Source organism: Mustela nigripes, chromosome 8 (genome assembly GCF_022355385.1).
Source record: "Mustela nigripes isolate SB6536 chromosome 8, MUSNIG.SB6536, whole genome shotgun sequence".
Lineage (NCBI taxonomy): Eukaryota > Metazoa > Chordata > Mammalia > Carnivora > Mustelidae > Mustela > Mustela nigripes.
In genome coordinates this window covers 53,319,215-53,344,930 of record NC_081564.1, presented here as the reverse complement: position 1 = coordinate 53,344,930, position 25,716 = coordinate 53,319,215, and the positions used below count along the sequence as shown (strand labels likewise).

The 25,716-nt window shown below is 37.1% G+C and overlaps 1 protein-coding gene across 1 annotated transcript in view; it reads right to left on the bottom strand.

The window, feature by feature from the left end:
* ASXL3 (ASXL transcriptional regulator 3) overlaps nucleotides 1-25,716 on the bottom strand; it is a 177,495-nt gene that overhangs the window by 91,120 nt on the left and 60,659 nt on the right. The window contains exons 3-5 of the mRNA XM_059410047.1: nucleotides 19,508-19,616; nucleotides 18,152-18,260; nucleotides 2,660-2,781 (exon numbers count right to left, since the gene is read on the bottom strand). Coding sequence (XP_059266030.1) covers nucleotides 2,660-2,781; nucleotides 18,152-18,260; nucleotides 19,508-19,616 — 340 coding nt within the window. The remainder of the gene's footprint in view (nucleotides 1-2,659; nucleotides 2,782-18,151; nucleotides 18,261-19,507; nucleotides 19,617-25,716) is intronic.

The window sequence follows — 25,716 nt, the reverse complement described above, 5'->3', positions numbered from 1 at the left end:
TACGTTATACAAATGCTGAAGAATGTAAATTTCTAGAGATAATGTAAAAAATTCATCTATCATATTATAGACCATATGCTAAAAGGCAGTATCAGTTAAGAGGGAAGAACCTGAAACTATGATTCTGGGTTCAAGCATCATCTCCAAAATGTACTCGCTGAACAACTGTGGGCAAGTCATCTAAATTCTCTGGGCCTTCTTTCCCTCACTTGAAAAATGGGAATACTCGTACATACATTAAAGGATTTCTATGCGGATCAAATGACACAGTATATATAAAATACAGAGCATAATGTGTAGAGTTCCGAAAAGTAAATGTCAGCTAATGTAATTGTCATTAGGCTCATTTGGCTGGCCCTACATTCATAAGATGATTTATACGTGCATACATACACACAAAACTTATATTTACGAATAGAGTACACATACATATGTGTGTACACGTATTATATATATATATATATATATATATATATACACTTACATAGAATTCTACATGGTCATAGCCATTCAACTACGCAAAAGAAAAGAAAGCTGCAGATTTGCTGAGGCTGCTACAATTTAAAATGCCTCATGTTCAGTCAATTTTTGAAATGCTGTCTTAAGAAACTCAGCAATTACAGGGAAGCTAGGCAAAATTCTGCAAGAGCAGCTTTTTTTTCTAATGAATTTCCAATACAAATTTGATTATTAATCAAACATTAGCATATCTGCTACATATTGTGCCATCTTCCCACAGTAGCTAATTTGCTATTTGGTTATACAATATGAAGTTTTAAGAAATTACTACACAGCTCTTCCGGGACATTAAGAAGCTTATAGGACAGGTTTCTTACAAAGAGGCTTAGACCCTAAGCAAGCAAGTGGCACTTTCCATGAACACATGCTCTGCAACAGCACAAAAATACTAACTCAAAGTTGTGAAATAAGTTAGTCATTATGAAAAATGTTCAAATGATATGAAACCAAAATGGAGAAAGTAAAAAATAGTGAGACATGACAAGACCTAGATCTGAATTTTTATCTTTATGTTTACATACAGGAATATTTCATGATGTAGACATTTTCTAAATCACTGCCCTTCAGAAGTATGACTTTCATTTATGACTGCATCTATGTTTTTTAAATGCTACGAGTACCGGTATCCAGCTTTATATCCTTCGTTCTCTCCTGGGTCGTATTTTATTAACTGCATTCCATTTGCCACCTGAATAAACCTTTTCCTGGACTTCCCTACTGTCATCCATCCTTTATTTCGTCAATTAAAAAGGGATCTCAACACTGAATTCAATTTTGTTCTTCGGTCTAAAACATCATACAAGATATAATGGCAAGCTCATCAAAGATTATTTGATGTAACAATAATTACCTTATACATAATACCAATGAAAGGAAATACTGCAATTTCAATAATTAATACAGAATAGAAAAGTAATGTAATTCAGTACAAAAATGTTGAGTTTCTTTCCTAAGTTTCCTTGTTTGAAGTAGGGGAGAAGGTAGGGACTGTCTAGGAAACTGGATAGGATATTAAGAAGCTTTACAGGTTAGTGAGACTTAAAAAAAATTAATTTTTTTAAAAACATTTCTCCTCTTCCTTGTTATAAATACAGCATGAGAATGGTACTTCTATTCCTAGACTTGGTCAAGGTCTGCAGGAGATGTGAGGGAGGGGTCTGTCATAGAAAGAACAAAATAAATATGGGAGCGGAAGGCAGTTAAACAGGGGAAAATCATGAATTTTCACATGAACGGTCACATACATAAGCTTTCCACTTATGGAGCACATTACCATCACACAGTGTCCCCATCTAAGCACAGCATCGTCTCCTCCTCATCCACGCCCAGTTCGGAATGTGCTGGTGCAGCAGCAATAGCTAACGTCTACTGAGTGGCTATCAGGGGTCAGGGTTGCTCATTCTACCATGTGCTTTCGACGTCTCACCTCACAGACTTCTCTTGGATTGTTCCCATGTGAAAGGTGCTATTATCTCCCACATTCTCTAGACATGAAATTGGAGATTCAGAGGAGAGAAGTGTCTTGCCCAGAGTTGCAGGAATTCGAACCTGGGTGTTTCAGAACCTAGAAGCCAATCTTGCAACCATTCCCTCCCATCATCACCTTGGCGCAAGGACACAGAGATCAAGACCACGTAGGTTGTATCAAGATGATATTGCATGATTAACCTCCGTTCAGCACCAAACGCTCAATGGTAGACATTCTTGATAAAAGTAAGCCACAACTACTCTCTTTCCTAGTCATAACTTGATGCGTCTCAGTCACAAGGAAGAAATTATGGGTTTATTTTTTATATCAACTATTAGTTAAGCACGAGACCACAGAGACAGTATTTTCAAGAGATGCAATGCATTTACGAACCCAAAATGTTTACTATAAACCTCACACAAGAAAATCGTAATATAAGTTTTCATGGCTCTAAGGACATTTTCCCTCTTCTATTTTACATCAAAGTTCTCAGCCAAGCCTCTCCTAGTTTTGCGCCTGGAGTAAAATTAGTGTATGAATAGAATGCAAGTAGTTGAATTCAGGACATCTCTGTTGCTCTCTGGCTGCTATGTTCCTGCAGATTTTACCTTCTCCACCTCACGCCCATTACCTGAAGGAGGTCGAACGAAGAACGAATGGCAGCTCTCTTACCTGTTTCAGAGCCTTTTTGGTGTGTTGCTGAAAGGAAGACGCTAACTTGCTTTGCACCGCTGTGCTCGTGAGGCTTGAATCTCGAGTGGAAGATGCTTCATCGTTTACCTGCTTCGCACAAACTAGAAACAGAGAGAGATGATGATTTTACTAATTTGAATTCCTTTTTTTATATCCACTGTAATTAACTCACTTGGAGCTTCTCTCCAGTTGAAAATGGATACCTAAAATAAAGCCAAATACCACAGTGACAAGAAGAATATCTACATTTGAGAGAACAGATCACTTAATAACTGTGTGGTCACAGTTACACCTAACCTCTCTACACCCTGTGTCCTTACCCACTAATTGATGTTAATTCCTATCCCATAGGGCTATTGTGTGGACATAAAAAAGAGCATAATATCTGCCTTAAGACTTGGGAGTCAGTAGATACTTTCCAAATCTGAATATGCAGATTAAGCAATGCACAGTCTTTTGAAGAAACAATGTAAATTCATGAAATTGTGTTTCAAATCTACCAACGGCCCTGGTGCTCTTCCATTTAACAGCCCTCCTTCTATAGACTGCCTTGCCTACTGGGACATGTTTGTCTTGTCCTATGGGCCAAGTCATCTATCACGGAGAAGGAAAAATAAAAGCCAAGATGCTGTGAGTCAATTTAAGGTAATTATTTTCAAGAACATCATGCTTTCTGCAGAGAATCATATAATCTGCCTACTTTTACCAGAATCAAATTTTCCTGTTGCCTATCCTACAGAGGACATTTTCTACAAAAAGCTGTTTTTTAGACGAACCAATGTCTCACTGGCATGGGTGACAAGGGCCCACATTCACCCATGGCTCTGTGGAACCTGGGTTATGGCCAGCACTCATCTTTTGCCCTCAAACTGTCCACCAGAGAGAAGAGGCTGGACTCTGGCCACAGAGAGATGCAGGCCCTCTTCTGTGCACACCAGAGGGGAAGGTGTTATTTGGAAAATCAAAGTCAGGAAGTACTGTGATTGGGGGCAGAATGGAGGCAGATGTCAAAGGCAGGAGGCAAGCGGAAGTTAGATGGAAAAAAATAACTTGAGAACATATTGGAAAAGCTCAAAATATGACTTTTTAAGGGTACCAGGGTTAACACTAATCCAAGAAAATTTTTGAAGGAACAGTAACTTGAGAAGATTCTGACCTGAGCTTTAGAGGCAGGTGGAGGAGTAAAAATTATTCTAGTCAGAAATGGAAGCACATGCACGTGCACAGTGTTGCGAACACTCAAGCTGCTTTAGATAGACTCAAGCACATGTTGCCTAGAAATAAAAATGCAGCTCATGAAGGAGAATGTTGGGGGAAAAGAGTCAATTTTTGTTTTAAGACAAAGTAATCAAGTTACTGAGGACCAAACAAAAGGAACATGTTTCAGACAGTAATTGTTAGTTATTAATGCCAAGCGCTTTACATATGTGATTTCATTTCATCCCTGCCACATCGTTGCTGCTTCCTTGCAAGACATTACGGTACTGTCTCTGTTTTGGAGAGAGAAAACTAGAGCTCAGAAAGGCTCAACGGCTTGCCAACCGCAACAAAGTCAACAAAATAGCAGAGCTGGGAGTCAGGGCCAGACCCATAATTTTGCACTTAAAATATTTGTCCTCAAAGCCCAGAACTGATGCAGAAAATTCAGTGTCTAAAGAAGTTCAATTTGGTTGCATCCCGAAAGTACTGAAATGGGAAGTTGATAAGGGCAGAGAGACCAAGTCATTTAACCACAGACATGAAAAAATTAAGAACTATCGGTGACAGTGATTGGCCCAGGAAATACTTCGGTTGAAGAAGCCAAAGGGTTTGCCCATGGACAGACTCAGAGAAGTCCCTGCATTAATGACCAGGTGACTTGTTTCTATTTGATACCATATGATACTTTTCCTGAAAACAGTCTAAACGTTGTCGTTAAGAAATTGTCACACTGCTCTCATGGACTATGGCTCCTAGGCTTTTCTCCTTGCAATGATCACTACAGTAAATTATAATACTCGGCCAAGTCTTACTCATCAAGAAATAGCAGAAATTAACTATCAGTTTATAGTTCAAAGATAAATTTACTTTTACATGATTACATCGATGGCCTTTTTAATGTTCTGAAGTCTATGAAGTGAGACAAACTAAGGAACTGAGAGGAAGGTCACAGAGGGGACAACTGATTCCAGTTGGATGGACCTATATGTGGCAACAGAAGCCCAGCCAGAAGCAAAGTTATTTTATTACTTCACATTCTTGGAGTAGTATTTCCACCTCGAATATGGAAACTTACTGGTTAGTTAAAAAGGAGAGCCAAACGCCACCCGTGGATTTTAGGGAACCTGGGGAAAATAGCAGAATAGTTCTGCACACTGGACATCTAAACAGATTTACCGATTTGCTTAGGAAGTGCTTTTATTCATAAGTCTTGCAAAGGTAAACTCCGGTGAAGCAGGATCCAAAAACAACAGATGCTGAATTGGTCTGTATATAATGAAAGCCTCATCCCCCTGCACTCATCTGACTGCGACAATAAATGGTACAGTCAGCCCTCCTTCCAGAGCACAAGAGATATCTTAGAACTTGCTCTACTTCCCTCTGATTTAGGAAGCCACGTGGCATCACGATACCTGTTTAGCTATCAGAGGATATAATGCATACTTCATTTAAATTCACCATTCCACCAAGTTAATAGTGATTCATATGCATTTAGTGTTTCCAAAAGGAAGATTTGGTTCTATTTAAGCCCAGAACTTCAGGTGGAGGGGAGGACAATAAAATCAAACAGCATCCAGCAGTCCTATGAAGTTGTCTTCTGAAGATGATTCATTTTTCTTTAAATTAAACCTCTATTTTGCTGTATCTTACATTCCATCCAATGCTCAAGTGAAGCATCATGAGAATTCCTTCCTCCATAGTCAATTGCCTTCCTGATTCCCTCTTTGGAGCTTGGTCCTATTTCCCTGAATCAAACCATTTTTCCCACATTCTTTCTTTCTTCTTTTTTTTTTTTAAGATTTTATTTATTTATTTGATGGAGATCATAAGCAGGCAGAGAGGCAGGCAGAGGGGGGGGAAGCAGGCTCCCCACTGAGCAGAGAGCCCAATGGAGGGTTCTATCCCAGGACACTGAGACCATGACCTGAGCCGAAGGGAGAGGCTTAACTCACTGAGACACCCAGGCACCTCCCAAATTATTTATTTCTGATCAAATATTTATGGAACTTTTACAAAAAGTAAATGTAATAGAAAATGAAATCTATAAATGAGTGCTCCTTTGGGTTAAAAAAAACCCAAATATCTTATTTTTAAGGAAAAAGTCAAGAGATAATTAAATGCACAATCCATAGGCTCCAAACAGTGCACCTGCGTGTGACGTGTACATGCACATGGCATGTGTGTGTGTGTACCTGTGCTGACAAAAATGGACCCTTAACACGGGTGTATGAATGATTTTATTCATTCTTTTGCCATGTATATGATGAGGGCAGCTGAACAGAAGAACATCAAGTAGCTGGACTGTGGAGGTTCATGCAGCTTCATATTCTGACAAAACACACGTTTTTCACTTTTACTTTGTTCTTGCAGCTTTCTTAATAACAGATGTGATAAATAAATAATGCAGAGCTCATTTTAAACACTTGCCTGAATATTTACAGAAGGGACTGGGTTTGGCCTCTGAAATACAAGCCAAAGAAAAATCAATGTTAAGGAAAGGACCAAGGGAAATCCCCCGTATGTAAAATTACAACAGAAACGAGGAAACTGAAGAATTAGGACAGATGTTTTATCCAATAAATATCATACACTGACAGGCAGCTTAGAAAATGATATCTTTTTGGCATTCAAACAAGAATGGTTTTTGTTGTTGTTGTTGTTGTTGTTGTTGTTGTTTTTCTAACTTCACTGGCACGATTACAAAACGAATGCCAGGATTTATACCTCAAAACCCCACAAGACTGCCTGCCCTTTCTGTAGGTGGACAAAATGAAGACAAGGAAAGGTTTTTTTTAAAAAAGGTACAGAAATGTTATTTCTGCCTACATTTTGCTTGGCTGCCAAAACTAGGCAAAGCCAAAGACACAGTTAAAGGCTAATCTGCTTGTTGTAAATTCAGATAGGTAATGAGGTTCTTAGTATTTGCTGCTCAACTACCTCCACGCTCACTCACACTCAGACTCCCAAACCTCCCAGCCCAAATATTCTATTTGGAAGCCTCAGGAGCAGAGAGAGATGGAAGATTCCTCGTCATCATGAGATAGTCCTGAAGGCTAGAGAACCTGGTGACTGCCGGCAAGACTGGATTTCTGACTCGCAGAGTCTCCATGCTCTCCCCTCTTCCCCTCATTCATTCACCCTTCAGCTTCAAAGGTCAAACTAGAAAATATGGGTTAGAGCTCATATTTTTTAAAGTTGAATGACAGAAGCTTTGGGCACTACTCCCCCCAATGTAATTACTAATCCATTAACAAGTGTACAAGAGGGCTTTGACCTTTAAACCAAGACACAAAGAAGGGAGAAATTAGAACGCAGCCTTGACTTTGTCTCTCCTTCATCTTAAGTCTTGTTTGCCTCCTCAACTCCCATCGTCTCTGATCCAACCAACCAAGAACCTGCTGTGTTTCCTGAACACAGTGACTTGCTGTATTTATTGTACTCGCTCCGACTGTCCCTCATCCAAATACCCTTCTCCATTTCTTTGCCTGGAGAATTCATCTTGGTATAGCAACCTGGAACAGCTTCCCCCAAAGCCTTCCTGACTATGCCCAGCTCTGAGGTAGACTCACTCCTCCCCTTGCCTAGTTTCCTTGGAACCTAGTAATGTATTCGGGGCACTCTCTACAAACGATGCTTCTCTGCCTCTCACTACCCAAAAGTCCAGCCACTCAGGGACTTACACATTGTTGCAAAGATAGTTGCAGAGCAGTTGATCTATAAATGTTTATTAAGCAAAACTGTCAAATTTGATTTTAATGAAATTTATCTAAAGTGTCTATTTTTAATGTCAATATTCAATTACTGATTTTTAGTTAAGAATTCATGGAAGGGGGGGCACCTGGGTGGCTCAGTGGATTAAGCCTCTGCCATTGGCTCAGGTCATGGTCTCAGGGTCCTGGGATCGAGCCCTGCATGCATCGGGCTCTCTGCTCAGTGGGGAGCCTGCTTCCCCCTCCCTCTCTGCCTGCTGCTCTGTCTGCTTGCGCTCTCTCTCTCTCTCTCTCTCTCTGTCAAATAAATAAATAAAATCTTAAAAAAAAAAAAAGAATTCATGGAAGGGGAAGACAGCAAAGCAGAGTTCAGTTATTATGGAAAAGCATACATAAAAAGTGAATTTCTTTTCTATCTTATGAAACTTTTTAAAAATCATCCTAAAATCAATTAGGGAAAATATGAAAACCAAATAACAACACATCCTACGCATATCGGTGGAAAGTCACATGACCTGCCATGCACTGCAAATAAACTTCCTTCTGCCATCCTGACTTGTTGCCTTATTTTAAGAGGAAAGTCACAGTTTGGGGCTTTTCCATAGTAAAATAAAAATAATTTGAAAGCCAAAATGAGAAATCACAATGCTTATTTGAAATGGCAGGAGCTATGTGAGGGCAGAACCACACCGCAGACCAGGATCTGCACACAACAGAGTCCCTGCAACAACGATATTAATTGCTGTATGTCCCACTAAACCACATGATCTAAGTAACAGGCTATCAGAGGTAACTGATGTTCCCAGGTCTAATCCAGGCAGGCAGAACAGCCTTTGATCCATTTCATTTCTATCAGTTCTCCCTCCAATTACTCCCTTTCAATTTTCTGATCAAACTAGATGCTATCAAAATAGTTCTCTGTAGAAAGAATCCTGACATTCGCTATAGGCTTAATATAGTTTTTATAAACAACAGATATAAATTGAAGAACACAGAGTGTATTAGGGATAACGCTGTGCACAGTTAGAGTTCAATCACATTTTAAAAGAGAAACGAGTCTTAGAGGAAGCTTATTTATTTATGAATCATTCATTTAGTTGCAAAACTTTTGCTGAGCACCTCTGTGCCAAACACTGTATCGAATGCTGGAGGACAACAGCGAATAAAACCCAAGACCTATAAAGCTTTTTTTAATGTATTTTTTTCTAGGAACTGTGGTATAGAACTATTAATTCTATCTGAGGAAAACCAAGTGTGTGAAAACCTACAAATGATAATTAAAATTTGTTCTGAAAGATCAACAAGCGCATAATTCAAAATATGATGGCAAATAATCAAAGAAGCTTATATTTGGATTGTGTCCACTTTATGTATCATACTTACATTGAAATTGCTCATATCAGATGTTCTGGATATACATAGTAACAAAATACATGCCAAAAACTGTTAAAAATGACTTAATGAGGACCAGGCAAACCCCATCTGACCCCAAAAATCTTTCCTGGACTCCATTTCTCTTAGAGGAAAGGTAGTTCCTTAATCCTTTTTGGATCCAGACTAAGGAGAACTACCTTCTCTAAAAGCATTCCTTATTCCAAGATAGGTACAGATACTGGAATTTAAACAACTTCCCTCATTCCAACAGACAACATTCAAAGCATATGAGATTCCAAGAAAGGCCAGAGAAACACTGGAATTAAAATAATGTAAATAGCAATTATCCCCTAAGAAACTTTCAAAGGAGAAACTGTCTAAACATTTTACCTATTGATACTCAATAATATTTAGAATATCATCTGCTAATAAAATATAGCTAAAATAACTTAAAATTTTATTGTATGTTATATCCAGCTTTATTAGCCCAATAAAGCCCTCTTCTTAGGCAGAAGAGGTTTGCAGAAAAGGGAGCAAATAAAATAAGAGGAATGGCTAATCAGATGATAATTATACTAGCAATTTCTATCAATAAGAACATGATCCTAAACAAGATGTAATCAGGCTGATATCAGAGGCTACAAGTGATGCTCATCCAGTATCACAGAAGTGAATGGACTGAAGTTTTATTGCAGGAGACCCAATGGTTCGCAGACACTTTGGTTTTCCCTGGACAGGACATAGAAGCTCCCACGTTAACTAGGAAGAACATTTGTACACCGAGGGTACAGCTGTAGGAATCCCTCCTACAGGCACTCAAATTATCGCCGGAGCCATTGAGTTACACTAATATCTCTGGGTATCCATAAAAAATATCCCTTCAAACTCAGAAAAGAGAAACTCAAGCCAGAAATATCAGTATTTAATAGGAAAAGCATACCCTACAGGTACCAGATCTGTAGGTCCATCTACAGCCTACAGATGTGTCGGAACAGATTCCTCTGTCAGAATTATGGACAGCAGTGACATGATGAACTGCTTGCACGGGGCAGAACAGTGGAAGCTATTTCTGTTATGCTGCACAATACCTATGATCTTCTACACCGCATTACATTCCTGAAACATCTACACAGAAATACAGCAATCCACTCAGAAAACCAGAAACAGCAAGAAGCAAGCAAGAAGAGTATCATTAAAAGGTTGGTACAAGGTCAAGGGTGAACGCTTCCTCCACTTGTGGGCATCACCACTAAGTACTTTATCCTCTGACACATAAAAGACAACTCTAGTATATAATAAAAGGGAGTTAGATAAGGTACTGAGGTGGTTGGTTAACTGAGAAATGGCTATATGCTGTCGCTTTTAAAAGGAGAGAACAGGTTATCTGGCACCAATGAAAAAAGTACTTTACTTTTTGAAGAATGGGTGATTTGTTCATATATTCTGATTATAAACTAATAAATCAAACAGAAAGCTGGCTAGTTAAGATGAGTTAACTGAGGGAAATCTTTAATTCTGGTTTATTTGAGAGGAAGTTTTCTTTTATTATGAAATCACACTCTTTGCAATCTTTATCTCGATATTATGAAATGTTTCAGAGCTCAAGAAAAAAAGGGAAAAGTACACTCAAATGGGTCACTTTATCTTCATTTTGAAACTTTCTTTTCTTCCGTGACCTAGGCTATTAAAACTGACCAAAATCCATTTATACAAGAACAAAGTTCACAGTTCAAGGGGAAGTATGTAAGAAAAAGAGGTCCCTAATGGGTAAAAGAAACGGAAAATAGTAAACGGAAAATTTATGAAAGAGCTGGGATAAGTCATTTGAAGAAGTTAAGATGAAGGGGTGGTATCTAGATGATGCCCAGCTGTTCCTCATCATCAGACGGGGGGGGGGGGGAAATTAGTTTAATTAAATGCACGTAAAGATTTCAGCATAAGGAAAACATTCTTGACTATAAAGGTTATCAAAACACAGAGACAAATATAAAGGAGCCTGAGATTCCTATCTCTCTGGACATTTACTATTAGAATATTATCTAGCTAAATTGACTGGCTTAAGTCAAATGCTGGCTTGGGGTCCAGCCCACATGAACTTGAAGTCCCTCGTACTTCTCATGAATGCTGTGGGCTGGGTTGAAAGAAGGGAGAAAAAGGAAAGAGTGGGCAGAGGAGGTCTGATATCCTGCTAATGGTCATTTCTGACTATGAAGAGTATTCTCTTTCCTCCATATTTTCTTCCATGTGTAACTAAAACAATATAATTTTCACATACTTAAGTTTCTCTAGGCCACCAATGTAGAACAGGTGTCTCCATGAGCTAACAAAGCTGTTAAGGAAAAAGAAATGTTAAAGCAAAGACAAATTAGCTTAACCTAAGAAAATCAGGGGACCGGTCCAATCGCTGAAATAATCCCCTTCCCTCATGGGCAAGATTCTAAGGAGTGGCTGGCAGGTAGAAGTTCATTCCGAACAGCCAGATGAAGGCACAGATTCCATCCTAAGTACCATCACGTGGGGGCAACCAGACTAGCAACTGAAAAAACCCCAGCCCAACAAGACAGATACCACCACAAGAAAAGAAACACCAAAGAGGTTACCAACATCCTCCAAAGTTACTCGAAACGCTGTCCTCACAACTCCACAGTCCCCTTGTATTCTTTTCCCTGATCCCTTCTATAAAATTGCCACTGATAAACTGTCAGTGTGACTACTCCCTGAGGGCACGTAAACCTTCATTAGTACACTTCTCACTTCCTCCAGGAGGCTCCTCATCTGCATGTAATTGATGTCTCAACAGAGATCCTATCCACACACTTTAGGCCATCTTAAAGCACTTTTCACTTCTGAAAAAAGACCCCTTAAACTGCGGCCTCCGAGCCAATGAAAACAAAGAGTGAGCTGAATAATGTTTCATTAAGTTAACTCAACCCTGCCAAGAATCATAGGATCAGAAACCCACTTATAAAGCTGGCCATAAAGAATAATGAAAAAGGACCATATAAAATTCTTCAAATGTTAGAATCATTATTTACCCTGGGATCTAAGGACTAAAATATAGGATATATGTTCTCTATAATTTTTTTCCCTAAATAGAGACTTTTAAAATACTAATTCCCCTGCTAGAATACTGCTTCCTCCCTGAAAGCCATTAGGGTTAATAACAAGCAGAACCTTTTTTGATCTCTGTGGATGAAAATTGTACATTCTCTAGTTTCCTTATTTTAATAAGTAGGATGGTCGCTTTTGATTTTAAACTTGTAATATAAATCAGGGCCATTGAAAGAGAAATTCATTTTTTTTCTTGTTAATAACAATTTATAAATAGAAGGTGAAGAGGGTGAAGACTATCTAGTGATGCCATCATTTCATATAAAATATGTATGGGTTTTGCAGCCAGGAATGCACTGTAAGTCAACTTAATATGTGTGAGCAAACTCATGATATACCAATGTATTATGCTCGGAAAACAACTCCGACACAAATATACCCATAGATCTCTGACTAAAATAGCCCATAAAATTCAAAATATTTTCTTTGGGTGACAGAGATCTATACTTATATTGGCATAAATGGTTATGGGTTGTCAACAGAGATATATCAAGTGATTCACCTAAATCACTCTTCAGTCTCCAGAGCTAAAATCTGTGACATCTAAAGAGTTTACTTTCTGGAGTTTGTATGTCTAATTCTTATTAACTTGAGAAACTCTTTGGTAGGAGTCAAAGAAACATACACAAAACTATAGCTCTGTGTGTCTTGCAAATCCTATAATCAATAATATGTCACTTCCCCCACACTGTAAAACTTTTCAAAAAGCTTTAAAACAAAGTATCTTGGCAAAAGATCACCCATTTAATGAGAATATTTCTCTGGCCAACTGATTGCAAGAAGAGGATTCAAGCATTCCTATTATCATCTCAGATCTAAAATTTCAACTGTTATTGATTGGAATCAAGCTACTAAGATTTTCTATTACCAGTTTTTTTTTTAAGAGTCTTTTTAAAAAAAGAAGTATTTCTGTGCTTACCCTGTTTAATGGTACAGTGAATGGCAGTTGATATTTATTAATGTGAAAGAACTCTATGGTAGCAGAGGCTTATTCTTTGGATTGCCACAAGGGTATGTTACCAATTGAAGGTTATTATTCACCCCAGCACTTCCCACTCTTTCATCCCAAAGGAGGAATGGGAGAGGAGAAGGGGAAAAAAAAAAACAGATGGTGGGACCCTCCCCATTTCCTTCCCCTGTCATTCTCTCCCTGCCCTGGCTCCCAACCCCACACATTCCCCCACCTTCTCTCTCTCTGATTATATTTTCAAAGTATATTTGTACAGCTGCTAGAAGTAGAGAAACTGTATCCATTCTAACTTCTGGTTCAAATATGTATTAGAAACAAAATCAGAAAGGAAATCACCTGAACTGCTTCAGTTTCATGAACTGTATTATTGATTTGTAAGAAGTCATGTGGTATCCCACTCCTTAATTCAGATAAGCCAGGGGTTCCCTTTTGTCAAATTCTCAAGTCTATAATCAGAACAGATTTGTACAAATGTGGGAAAAGCAAAACTGTATCAATGACTCCTGGCTAACAGTGTTCCCTGGGATTCCAAGGGAGAATCACGGCGGTTAGAGCCTGGGTTTTATGCTTGCCACTTGGATGAGATATTTCTCACAGGCAAAAATAAATAAATAAATAAATATAGGAAATTTAAAAAAAATAACAGAGCCTAGAAAGATTATTTATCTCATAGGAACATTATGAGGATTAAACCAGATACGGCTTACAAAGTCTGGACAGTGGAGGCAGTCCTTTTCAATATCTAAGTGTGGCAAGTTTGATGGGTTATACACAGAAGTATATGGTATTTATGTGAATAGGAAATATCCTTGTCCTAAAAAGAAGCAATCATGGTTTGCCATAAGATGCAAACAAAAGTGGGAAAGTCAAGGAATACTCATGGAAACTAGCTATTTACTATCCGTTCAGTGATTCCCCCAAACAATTTCTCTAATGCAACTTCAAAGGAGAGACCAGAAAATTTAGTCTTGGTCACATTAGCTGGAGATGTGCAGGTATGTGTTATTTTGTGAAGTTCCTATTCACATTTCAAATCAGGGGAGTTTTCTTTCCCTACTTTGTTTTAGCTATTGGCTAAGTGCTCCTGCCTGGTCCTCCGCCCCTTTTTAGCCACTAAAACCCTCCCACTGTCTCCTCCGAAATTCAGTAGAGGTCAATTACCAAAATCTATTAGCCTCCATCTTTTCTCTGAAAACTTCTCTTCACATCTTGAGTTACAAAAAACCTGGCTCTCTCCAATGATCACTACTTCCCCTAGAACCCTCTCAGGTGGAAGCCCCTTTCTTTTCCACACATCTTGTACTACTGGGCCTGGAAATGGGATGGGTGACCTCTATTCCAGACTCAGCTCCATCCCATAACACGAGGCTGGGCAAACCGAGGGCTGCTGAATTTCAGCTGTGGCTGATGGTCCCTTCAGTCAGGCCACTGCGGAAGAGCGTGAACGCTCCAACTGTTCATGACAGCCTTACACTGGGGTTCCTTCTTCCTTTCCTCTCATCTCCGACACACATTCCATAATATTTTCCTAACCTCAATTTCGTGTATTCATCTCTCAAGTCACTTGTCCTTCTAACTCATTTTCTGTGGAACACCAGATCAAACAATCCTTCCACACCAAGAAGACCTCCCCCTTCACACCATCCCTCGCATAATCGTGTCCTTACCTCCACAACCACCTCAGCTACCGTGGAGGCTGATCTTAACTACTCCATTTCATGCACCCTTAACCCCTTCATCTCTCTCTCACTTCTTCATTCACACCTGGCAAAATCCCAACTCTGGTCAAGTCCGACTCTGTACCGACTCTGCACTTGTTAACAGTGGTCATGAACATGACTGGAAAAAGTACAGCCATGTTGTCTAGTCTTGTATCAAATTCAGAATTAGCAACCTTGAAAGTGTACTTAATGCTGCCTGACTGTAGACAAACATTTTATATAGTCTCCCTGAATCTGCAAAACTACCTCCCTGGTCCTCATCCTGAGCTGAAGAGTTTGTTTCCTATTTCACTGAGAAAAACGAAGCAATAAAAAGCAACATAAGCCCCTCCCACATATACTCTCCTACCTTCATTTCTATCCAAATACCCTGACTCTTCCCCTCTGCTTCCTTAGAGCACCTGTCTATATCCCTAAAAAAGGCCAGTCTCTTCATCCATTTACTAGAGCCCATTTCCTCTGCTCTAATCAAGCACATGGCCACAGGACAACTTCCTCATTATCAAATTTTCCTCCTCAACTGGATTTTACGCATCAGTCTAGAATTATTCTCCTGTTTCTCTCTCATATCAAAAAATTACTTTTTTTGGTTTCTACTTTTCCTTTTTGCCATTTTCCCATTTCACTTCTTCCCTTTACCTCAAAAATCGTTGAAAGCATCAGCTACATTTGGGGTCTCTATTTTCTGTCTCCCACCCTTTGAGCCCACTCCATTCAGGCTGTGGTCTCACCACTAGAAATTGTCATTGTCAAGTTCATCAACAACCTCAAAAAGCTAAATCCAATGGTTATGCTCAGTCTTCATTATGAGTTGATATATCTAAAAGTAGCTGACACATCTGAAGTGCTTTCACTCCAGAAACACTCTCTTTACTTGGCTTCCAGAACAGACAACATGCTCTCCTCTCCATTTATCCTCAGTCTCATTTATTGTAATTATTTTCCATACCTTCTCCAAGCTCTTAAAATTCAAACACCCCTGAGCTCAGTTTTTGAGCTTCTTCTCTTTTCTATTTCCCTTCAGTTCCCTTGTGATCTCATCCAGTTTCTCGTGTTTAAATATTGTCTATAAACCAACCACTTCCAAATGTATATCTCCAGCAAAGTCTTCCCCGTAAATTCAGAACAGATAAGTCCAATTATTTAACACGTCCACTCTGGTGGTAAAAATGAATGCCATACTTAATATGTTCAAAACTGAGCTCCTGATCAACAACCCCTGTCCCTGAAACTAATTCACTTCCAGATTTTTCCATCTTAGTTAAAGAGAGTGCTAATTCTATTTGCTAACACTTATAATTTGGGGTTATCTCCAACTTCTTTCTTTATTGCATAACCATGCTAATTCTAGCAGCTCCTGCTGGATCTAGCTTCAGACATATCCAGAAGCCAATCACTTTTCAGTATATCCTCTGCTACTCCTTTTTTCAATCCACCATCACTTCTTATCTAGATTATGGAAATAGCTTTCTAACTGGCCCCTCCCTCTGTTTTTGACCTTTATCCCCACCCTCATATATATTTCTGTAATTAGTGCTTCCACTATACTTTGCTCCTGCTAAAATCTAAGTGAGATCCTTGTGTCTCTAGCTCAAAATCCTGTAAGAGGTGAACATCTTGCTCAAAGCAAAAGGCAAGATCAAGGCACTAGAGTATCTGGCCCTATAACTTCTGGGACTTCATATCTTACCATCCTCTCCTTTGTTCACTCTGGCCTTCAACCACAATGGTCTCTTGATATTCCTGGAACATTCCAGGCACTCTCCAGCTTCAAGGCCTTTGTAATAGCTGCATCTTCACCTAGAACTCTTTCCTCTTAAATACCTGCTCCCTTAGCTCCTTTCAGATCTTTTCTCCTATGTACTTCTCTCTCTCTTATCTCATTCAATTTGCCCCATATCACTTTTTGGCACTGAATAAGCTACACATTTTACACATTTATTTTGCTTATTACCTGTCTCTCTACCAACCTAAGATCTGTGAGAGGTCTCTTTTTGTTCTTGCTTTTTACTGCATAAACTGCAGTGCTGAAAACAGTATGCAGCACATAATAGAAGCTCAATATACAGGTTGAGAGAGAGAGACAAAGCACACAAGTGGTCACTAAAGCAGGCAGGGCAACAAGAGGAAGGACCCAATGATTCCCCTTCATCCTCCTAAAGAGAAACAGTTTGCCCCATTTACCAGCCCTTCCAGAAAGGCAGAAATTGCTATGCATCTTCCTTGTTCCCTCTGTAACCACAAGGACCTGTCGAAGTTCACAGTACTACTACGGTGTGGAGCTGAGTTTTTTAAAAGGTATAAGGATCAGGACAACAAATTCAGTGAAAGTTGGCTTTAAAAAAAAAAAAAAAAGAAGAAGAAGTCTACAGAGTCAACATCAGCCTTTTTTACAAAGAATCTGTTGTTTCCTACCTTAATTCACAACCTCTATTGCAGATCAGATAGGCACCAAAGCAAAATAAGTCTCATGGGGACTATCAGAAAGCAGACCAGCTTAAAGGGCAGAAGTGTCCAGTCAGAATACAAAGAGACTCCTATGGCTGTTAATAAAATGAATGGCTTTGGGCTATTACTGAAATGCGATATTTCTGCAAGGATCCTTTAAGGTTTGTTTGTTTAAAGATAATTTACTGATTTCTATGAGTCCACCAACCGAGGCTTTAATGACACAGTCTTCCTCCCAAATCATGCTCTGGGTCCACGCTGTGGGACTAGTGGGTAGGGTAGGAAAAAGTCCAGCAGCGTTGGTGGAACAAAGATTTGTTAAAACTGCAGTACGGAAATTATACACACCAATGGAATCATAATGTAAATGTCTCAAGAAAGATAAAAATGAATTAACATGGATAGAATTCAGAGGCAGAAAATGCCCCCTTAGAATTCTGGAAGGGTCACTCACTTTTCAAAAGAGTTTTGAAAGAATATAACTTATTTGGTCCATGTTTCCTTGGGAGGAATATTAATCCTAGGCTTCATTTACAAAGGACAAACCTAAGAACAAAGCTGTCACAAAACTACTCGTGATCACAGGAAAAAGAAACATAATCAGAGAGAAAATATTAGCATTCTCTGCCTCACAGAAGAATAAAACCACTAGATAACTCCAGCAACACTCTCACCTTACAGGAGAAACATACTGATAACACTCAAGAATATTATCCAGAAAAGCCTATTGTTAAAAAAAAAAAAGGCAAAGAATGCATACTTTCCTTTCATGTCAACCTTTTGAATCAAAATTATTTGATGATGAATCTATGCAGGAGGTAAACACTTAGAGAAGGAATTGTATCTCTAACGGTTGGGAATTCAATCAGTGAATTCCTGGAATTCTGTATAACTTGTAAGAGAATAAGGTTTATATCTTGACATTCCTCACACATACCTCCATCTCCTTCTCCGCTGGCATTGGCCTCCGCCATTTCCGCGCCATCCAGTTCAGATTCACAGCCTAAATCCAATGTTCCGTCAGCTGGGCATGACGACTCCTCTTTCTATATTATTAAAAAAAAAAAAATGAAGACTTATGATGGAGATGTACTGGCAACTGAAAACATTTAAAATATTTTCAGGATCCTAACGTATTGCCACTATTACTTGTGATTTGGAATTTCAACAGATTTATATCTTAATGTAAAATCACTCCAAAATCAAACCAAACCACTGGGAAAAGCACACTGCCACAAGATGATTTTTTAGGTCTTTTAAAATCTATATAAAAGTTTCCTTTTGGCATACATGGTTACCTTTTTTTTTTTTTTTCAATTCTACTGTCTTCCTTATATTAGGAAATGGTTTCATAAGTGAGAATTTTACCAGTAAATTAAATACCCAAGTAGCTACAAAAAGCAACTGAAATAATACAAGTCTTTTTAATTAACCTGTGTAATTTTCTGAAACACACAATGAGAAGGGTTTAATGCTTAGTAGCAGAGAAAGAACCCCTGCTTCTTTGCCAGGTATAACTTTCAGCATTAAAAATGCCCTTCTCAAAGGACATTAATGAACATTAAATGTAATCCATCATATATTAAAGCAGTGAATTATTTTTAACTTATAAGAAATAATACACTGATTTTATTTGTTCCAAGTTACACAACCATGTGTAGATCATCAGCTTTTATCCTCTGGAATTTTTCATCTTAGACAGCATTTCCCATTCTAGTTGGAAGTTATACTAAAATAATTAAGATTCCATTATCTGAAGTTTTTTATTTCATTTCCCTATTTTTCTCACACACGTATGAATTATTTAAAATTCCCTTGAAGTTACTGCTGTTTTAAAATTGAATAATTAATTTAAACCAGCATCTTTTTGAGATGAATGGATAAATTTATTTTTATAAAAGACAGAAAGGCATACAGGTGTGAAGTCTGTATATCAGCTTATGGTCATTAAGTCAAATAGTTTACAGCAACTGTGATCATCTTAAACCCTTGGCTGAAGATTCATGGCACTCCTCCATGTAAATTTTTAAGAATCAAGAATTTTAAGGAAGCCACAACTATTTTCCGTTACCATATGTTAGAGAGAAACCACAGATATGCTTTCCTTGAAGAAAAATGTCATTGTTTATTCTTAATATGAAATCATTTTTTAAGACATCTGAAAACATTTAAAAGGCACAGGGGTCATTTTTCTACCCTTCACCCAAATCTAATTTTGTTTACCTTCACATGTCTGAAAAAATGCATGATACACAGTAATAACAGACATAATATGCAGAATAATCCGACTTACTTTGAGAGCATAAAGGCCTGACTTTCCAGGGATTTTGAAGAATGTTCCATCCCCTATTCGAGTGTTAGTGTGAAGCATTGCATTCAGACAGGCTAATGGAGAAGTTCCACTAGAAAATAAAAGTGTGCAAAAGTGAAGCAATCTGAGATGCAATTTCTGTAGCAAAATGTGCTCTCTGTCTCTCTCTCTCAAAAAAAAAAAAAAAAAAAACCTTCTCACATGCCTTTTTAAAATATCCTCCCAACCCCGAAAACATCTACATTACAATAACAGGCCAGTCCAGTTTTGCCAAAGTTAATCAGATGCATCTGTCTTATAGGCTTCAGGCAAAAAGTCTCCTGAATTGAAATTATGCTTTTATTCATAAAGCAACCAACACTCTATATCAAAGAAACCAAAGCCCAAATGTTTATGTGCTGTTATTTTACAAATAATACCATGAAGCCTCAGTTTTTAAATATTACAGACAACTTGATGGTTGCACTTGAGTGATCAAATAAACCAAGTTCAAGGACAGCTCCATCCTATAGGTTGAAAAGCAACAAAAGAATAATGAGAAACCAGGGAAGAACTGATTTGAAATTACAAGTGTTTAAGTTACCCACAGGATTACATTTCTCACATGGCCAAATAAAAAATCTATATCTGTGTTTATACCTGATACAGCTTCTACAATGACATCCTTTTCTCAGAGTTGTCAATAAAAAAAATAAGTGTTTGGGAATTCTGCCCAGCTTTATGTTCTGTAGTAAAGATGCAAGTGACGGAATTATGAAAACAGATTTTTTAAAGATATCAACTGGCATTAAACTAATGATTAAAAATTTCAAAGCACATTTGTACAAACATTATTGAAATGTATTCATTATACCTAAGAAAGATGTTTGTAAAATGTAAAATGCACGTGTTAAGTATTTTCTGGTGTAGACTTTAGAATCTCTTTTGGGTTTTGTTTGCATAAACTAGAATTTAGAGTGAGAATTATTACTTTCACTTACTTACGCTTCCATGTACATTTCACTTCCTAATATGCTGAAAGATCAATATTTGGTTGAACCACTATTGAGGAGAAGCCCTACTCCACCCCATTTGTGACTTAGGGGTTCTGGGTATTTAACCCAAAATATTCTCAGATAAGATTATGGAGCTCTAGGATAGGAAGGTTTGAATTTCCATGAAAGAAACAATATTTTATGTTTCTAAATTAAGAGTTTCTAAAAACGAAAATTAGGAAATCTCTTACCTACTATGAAAACCCACCAATAAAATGAAAAAAAGTGAAATCTATATATATATATCTCCTTTGTATGTATGTGTATACACACACACACACACTTATATACACACACATATATGTATATGTATACATATATGTGTGTACATATACATATATGTGTGTATATATAAATGTGTGTGTGTATGGCATATAAACCCATATATACGACATATAAACCCATCAAGTTATAAATGTTTATGAGTATTATAATAAGAAGAACATAGTATTATTTTAGGAAGTAGCTTCTCTGTGCCAACATGTCAGTATGATCCCAATGGATCTGATAGGAAGCGAGTGCCCTAATCTGAATGTGCTCAGAGAACAATGTAGTAATAACACTAAAGTATACATGGTAATTGCAATGTATGTGCTTATGTAATATCTTTCTTCGTGAAGCTTCTTCAAGTTTACAGACCTCGTTTCATTATTTTTCCTCGCAAAAGACTTTCTGCTCATATTTCAAGTGGGCCAGGCATACCTTATACAGTAAAGTAAATTCATCTCCCCCAGAAATATCTCTGTCCATGAACAAATTCCAGATAAATAATGTTGTACATGTTATGCTGAGCACTCTGAAATGCCTATTTTTGTCATTTTCTCTTTATATAAAAGCACAGACAATTTGAAGCTAGGAAATTATTATGCCAGATTTGTGGAGTTTTAATTTAGTGAAACTGTCAGAAACACAGACTTTCTGTAGGGACTTGGCAAGAAGATGTTAACACTACACGTAAAAAAGAATCCAATACATAAAAATGAAAGAATGTAGACTTTTAAAAATATAACAATAAAATTGTCCACCTAACATCGAACCTCACACACATTCTTCCTGTTTTTTCCTAAAGTCCTAAAGATGAACGTGAAAGAATAATACAGATTTTGAGACAACTAAACAATGCTGAACAAATATAATTTACCATCACTATAATTTACATTTTCTTTCTAAGGTACAGTAAATGAAAGATAATTTTGGAAGATAAATTGAATATTAAGTAGCAGTTTAATGCTATGCTTGCTGCAAATGTAAGTGATAAGCACCCAGTTTCATATAAATAATAAGCTCTGTTGAGCATGAATATATTATTAAATTATACTGTTTATTAATTCCATAAACTCAAGATTTACTATGGAAATATTTAAAAATATGTACTTTACAATCACATGACATTATATTTCCAAGTCTCAATGATCACTATAATTCTCTCAAATCTTTCCGGAAACAAATATCTGAAATTTGTTTTATTTCAAAACTAAACAACATTTGCATTTTAGAAGAATAAGAAAATAATCTGCAATAAAATGCAAATTTTACATCTCAAATCACTGGCTGATTAGTCATTTAATTGTAAGCATACCATCTGCATTTCTGAACAGAAAAAAAATTAATTATATGATCCATTTTATTTAAAAACAATAAAACGATAGCATCAATAGAGTTAAATGCTTAATAAAAGGTAACTTTCATCCTAGCAGAATACGCATAGGAAAATGAATTTTTTAGAAGTTTTTCATACCATTTGCTTATTGTGGTTATTCTCAACAACTCCACACAGTCTAGAAAATTTGGATTGCTATTCCTGAAGAAATGAATGTCTTAATGAACTTGTCATTAAACATTAATAAATAAAAGTCTTATTTATATATTTTTATTATTTTCATATTTTAAAAAGCCAGAAAGTATGCCTTGGCCCCCTTTAAGCAAAACATATTTATATTCATACATACTTAAATATGTTTATATATGAATATATATGAATATATATATATTACAATGATTTACTGTGCGTGTGAAGGAAGGTGAGGTAAATATATGTAAAAAGTGTATTCTTAGATAGCATGAGCACCTATGTAACAATTCATATTTTTAATGAATTAAAAACATTTCACTTATAGTTGAGGCAAGGGTTTAATTGATTCAGTTGAAATTTAAAAGTTAAAAATTCTGTAATAAAATATGTGTATGTGTATATGTATACCTGAACTAATAAAGCATCAACATTTTCACAACAACAAAACTCTGAACTTTCAAAAGTTACTTACTTTCTAAAAAGATGGGTTGGAAGAATCATGGTGTCCCGAATTTTAAAATGAAAACCAAGGAAAAAAGGAAGAAAAAAAAGTTAGTTTTTCAACTTAGAATGCAATTCTGCATCTTACCATTTCAATAAACAGGACACTACATAAGAAACACACCAATCTTGTAGATTTGGCTGCCACTGGGGAGGAAAAACTGGAGAGCTGGGGTAAAAGGCAACTCGAACCTCCTTCTCTAATGCCTCGACCACATTTTGACTTTGTCTGCAATGCACATGTATTTCTATATTAGGAATATAATTAGAAATAAGCAAAAAGGACAATATTTGTCCCTAATTCTTTTTTTTCTACCATTCCTGCAATTGGGCCCTTCCCTATACACCTGCCAGGGTAGATATACAGCTTATTCTACTTGTTTGTTTTTCTCCCTAGACTGTAGGGTTGTGGAACCCTTCTGGTTTGTTTTCATTTCCCACAACCCCTGAAGCAGAACAGGGGTGGAATTTGGAGGCAGGGGAGCAGGCATAATTTAAACTGTCTAGACATCAAAGAACCCCCAGAGATGCTTTGCAGAGCCCTGGTGCTGTGTGAACTACAGGAAAACCATTGCTTTATCACATCAAATTGCTGACAGAACACATAAAATTTTACTAATATTGCACACTTCGTGAAGGGAATGGATGGCTTATCTATTTTAATAATTTTTAAAACCACAAAAAAAAATAGCCAGGGAATGCAATTGGAAGAATATTTATAGACATGACAAAGAAAATATCATAATTGTGGTCCTCATTCCTTTAGGTATAAAATAATAATGCTGTACAATATTTTTAACTAACCAAAATTTTTAACTACTTTACTAAGTATCTCTTAAAAATGTCAGATGAAAGCTTTTCCTAAAAACATTTTAATCTCATTTTTCAAACATGGGAACATCAAACAATTAATCCCGAACAACGTGAATTTAATAACTCAACAAATGCAAGAAGCAACTGTTAAGCAGCATTTATTGGGTTATTAACAGTTATTGTGCTAATTGTCATTAATACAAATTAACAGAAACAAATATACGTTCACTCTCTTTCCAAAAAAAAAAAAAAAAATTCATAATAGCTTCCTTCAAGTACTTCCAGTGTTGATGGCTTATAGAGAATACCTTAACTTTAAGGGATTTTTTTTAATCGTTTAGAGGACATATTTTTGAGAGGAAATTATGTGGGCCTCTGTTGTGCAGATGATATTTTAGTTCTCAAGGGAGGATCCTTGCGTTCATTAATGGAAAATCTAAAGTGTTCACTTAGGATTTGTGCTTCTAACTCTTGTATATGTTACACTTCGCCAAAATGTTTTTAACATCTTAAAAAATGAGCAATGCACTCTTCGGTTTGTCTATTTATTTACATCTTTAATAGGGCTGGTCATGACAAGTGGAGGAGAACAAACTATTTCTACCCATTGAGTGTTGATGAGTCCTTAGCTCACAAAGGTACAGTGGACATCCATGGATCAATCAGGAACCTAGATGATTAAAAAACCTTCTAGAAAGGCAAGGCTAAACTATTTTCTAGGAGAAAAATTATCACTAGTCTGGAACTCTTGAGAAGGACTGAAAAAAAAAAAAACCAACAACTTAAAAAGCTTCAAACGTTACATAAATAATCCCAGCACATAGAACATTAACCAAAAAATGACTTACGGCAACCCTGAAGTTTGATTTTGAAGACACAAACAGTGTCCCAAACTTTGTAGTGCCTCCAGGATCACTAATGAACATTTTTCATGAGCCCAGACATATAAGAAATAACAAATATTAGAATTTTAAAAATATAAATAAATAGGGAAGAACCAATTAACTCAAGACATGGGTCATAACAGAAAGATACTTATGTATTTCCATGTGAAGAATATCCATATAATCATACGGATATTCAATATTCAACATGTCTCTAAGGCAAAATTAGAAATGAAGGCCCAGCGCTCTTATGAAGTGGACAGACTGAGGCATGAAATAATTGTCACATGACATATGCTGTGCAAGTTAATTCTTAAATTTAGAGAAACAATTTCAGACTCCAAACCTAAACATATGGCTCTGATGGGCTTGAACAATATCAAGAGATAGTCTTCTCAGAACATAAACAGAGATTTGAACTTAGACCTCTCATTCTCTCTGGAGACATTACCAAGACATTACCACCAGATAGACTCCATATTATGGACTCCATTTAATGAACCATATTCATTAAATTGACCTTTTCTTTTAGGTGACAAGGCTCTCAAAACATTACAACAGGGACAAGGGCTTGCTTAAGCATTCTTTTAAAACAGTATAAGGAAACTGAGAAATGGGCCTATAAAAATATAAACTAAAGCCTATAACCCAAATTATAATTTTTAAAGACCTCTAGCTAAAACCTGAGGTGAGGCGTCTATAAATCTTTGCTTTACTAGACACCGAGCAAACAACACACCGCACGTCTAGCTGGACGTCGGCCACTGTTTCTCTGCATGCCCGTTACCGCCGCTGTTTCAGGAAAGGCTGTGGAGCACAATGGCTAAGGCTGTGGCTTCTGGCGCTCATCAGCCTGAGTTCAACAGAGGCTACACCATTTACTAGCTGTGTGACTCGAGACTTGACCTCTCTGGAGTACAGAATGTGGATAACAAAAAAGTCACTATTTCATAAGGGATTCTTCTGAGGAATTAATGAGTTAAAACATGGAAAACATTTAGAAATGCGTCTGGCATACCGTAAGTGTTTGGAAATTGTGAGTTATTATTAGGAATACGCCTCCTCCTCAAAGCAACCAACATCTAGAAGGACAAAAGATGGCAAATGACAAGAATTTAAGTATTTCCTAACTTGTCTAAAGAATTGGTTCAGGTAAGATTTTGTCTA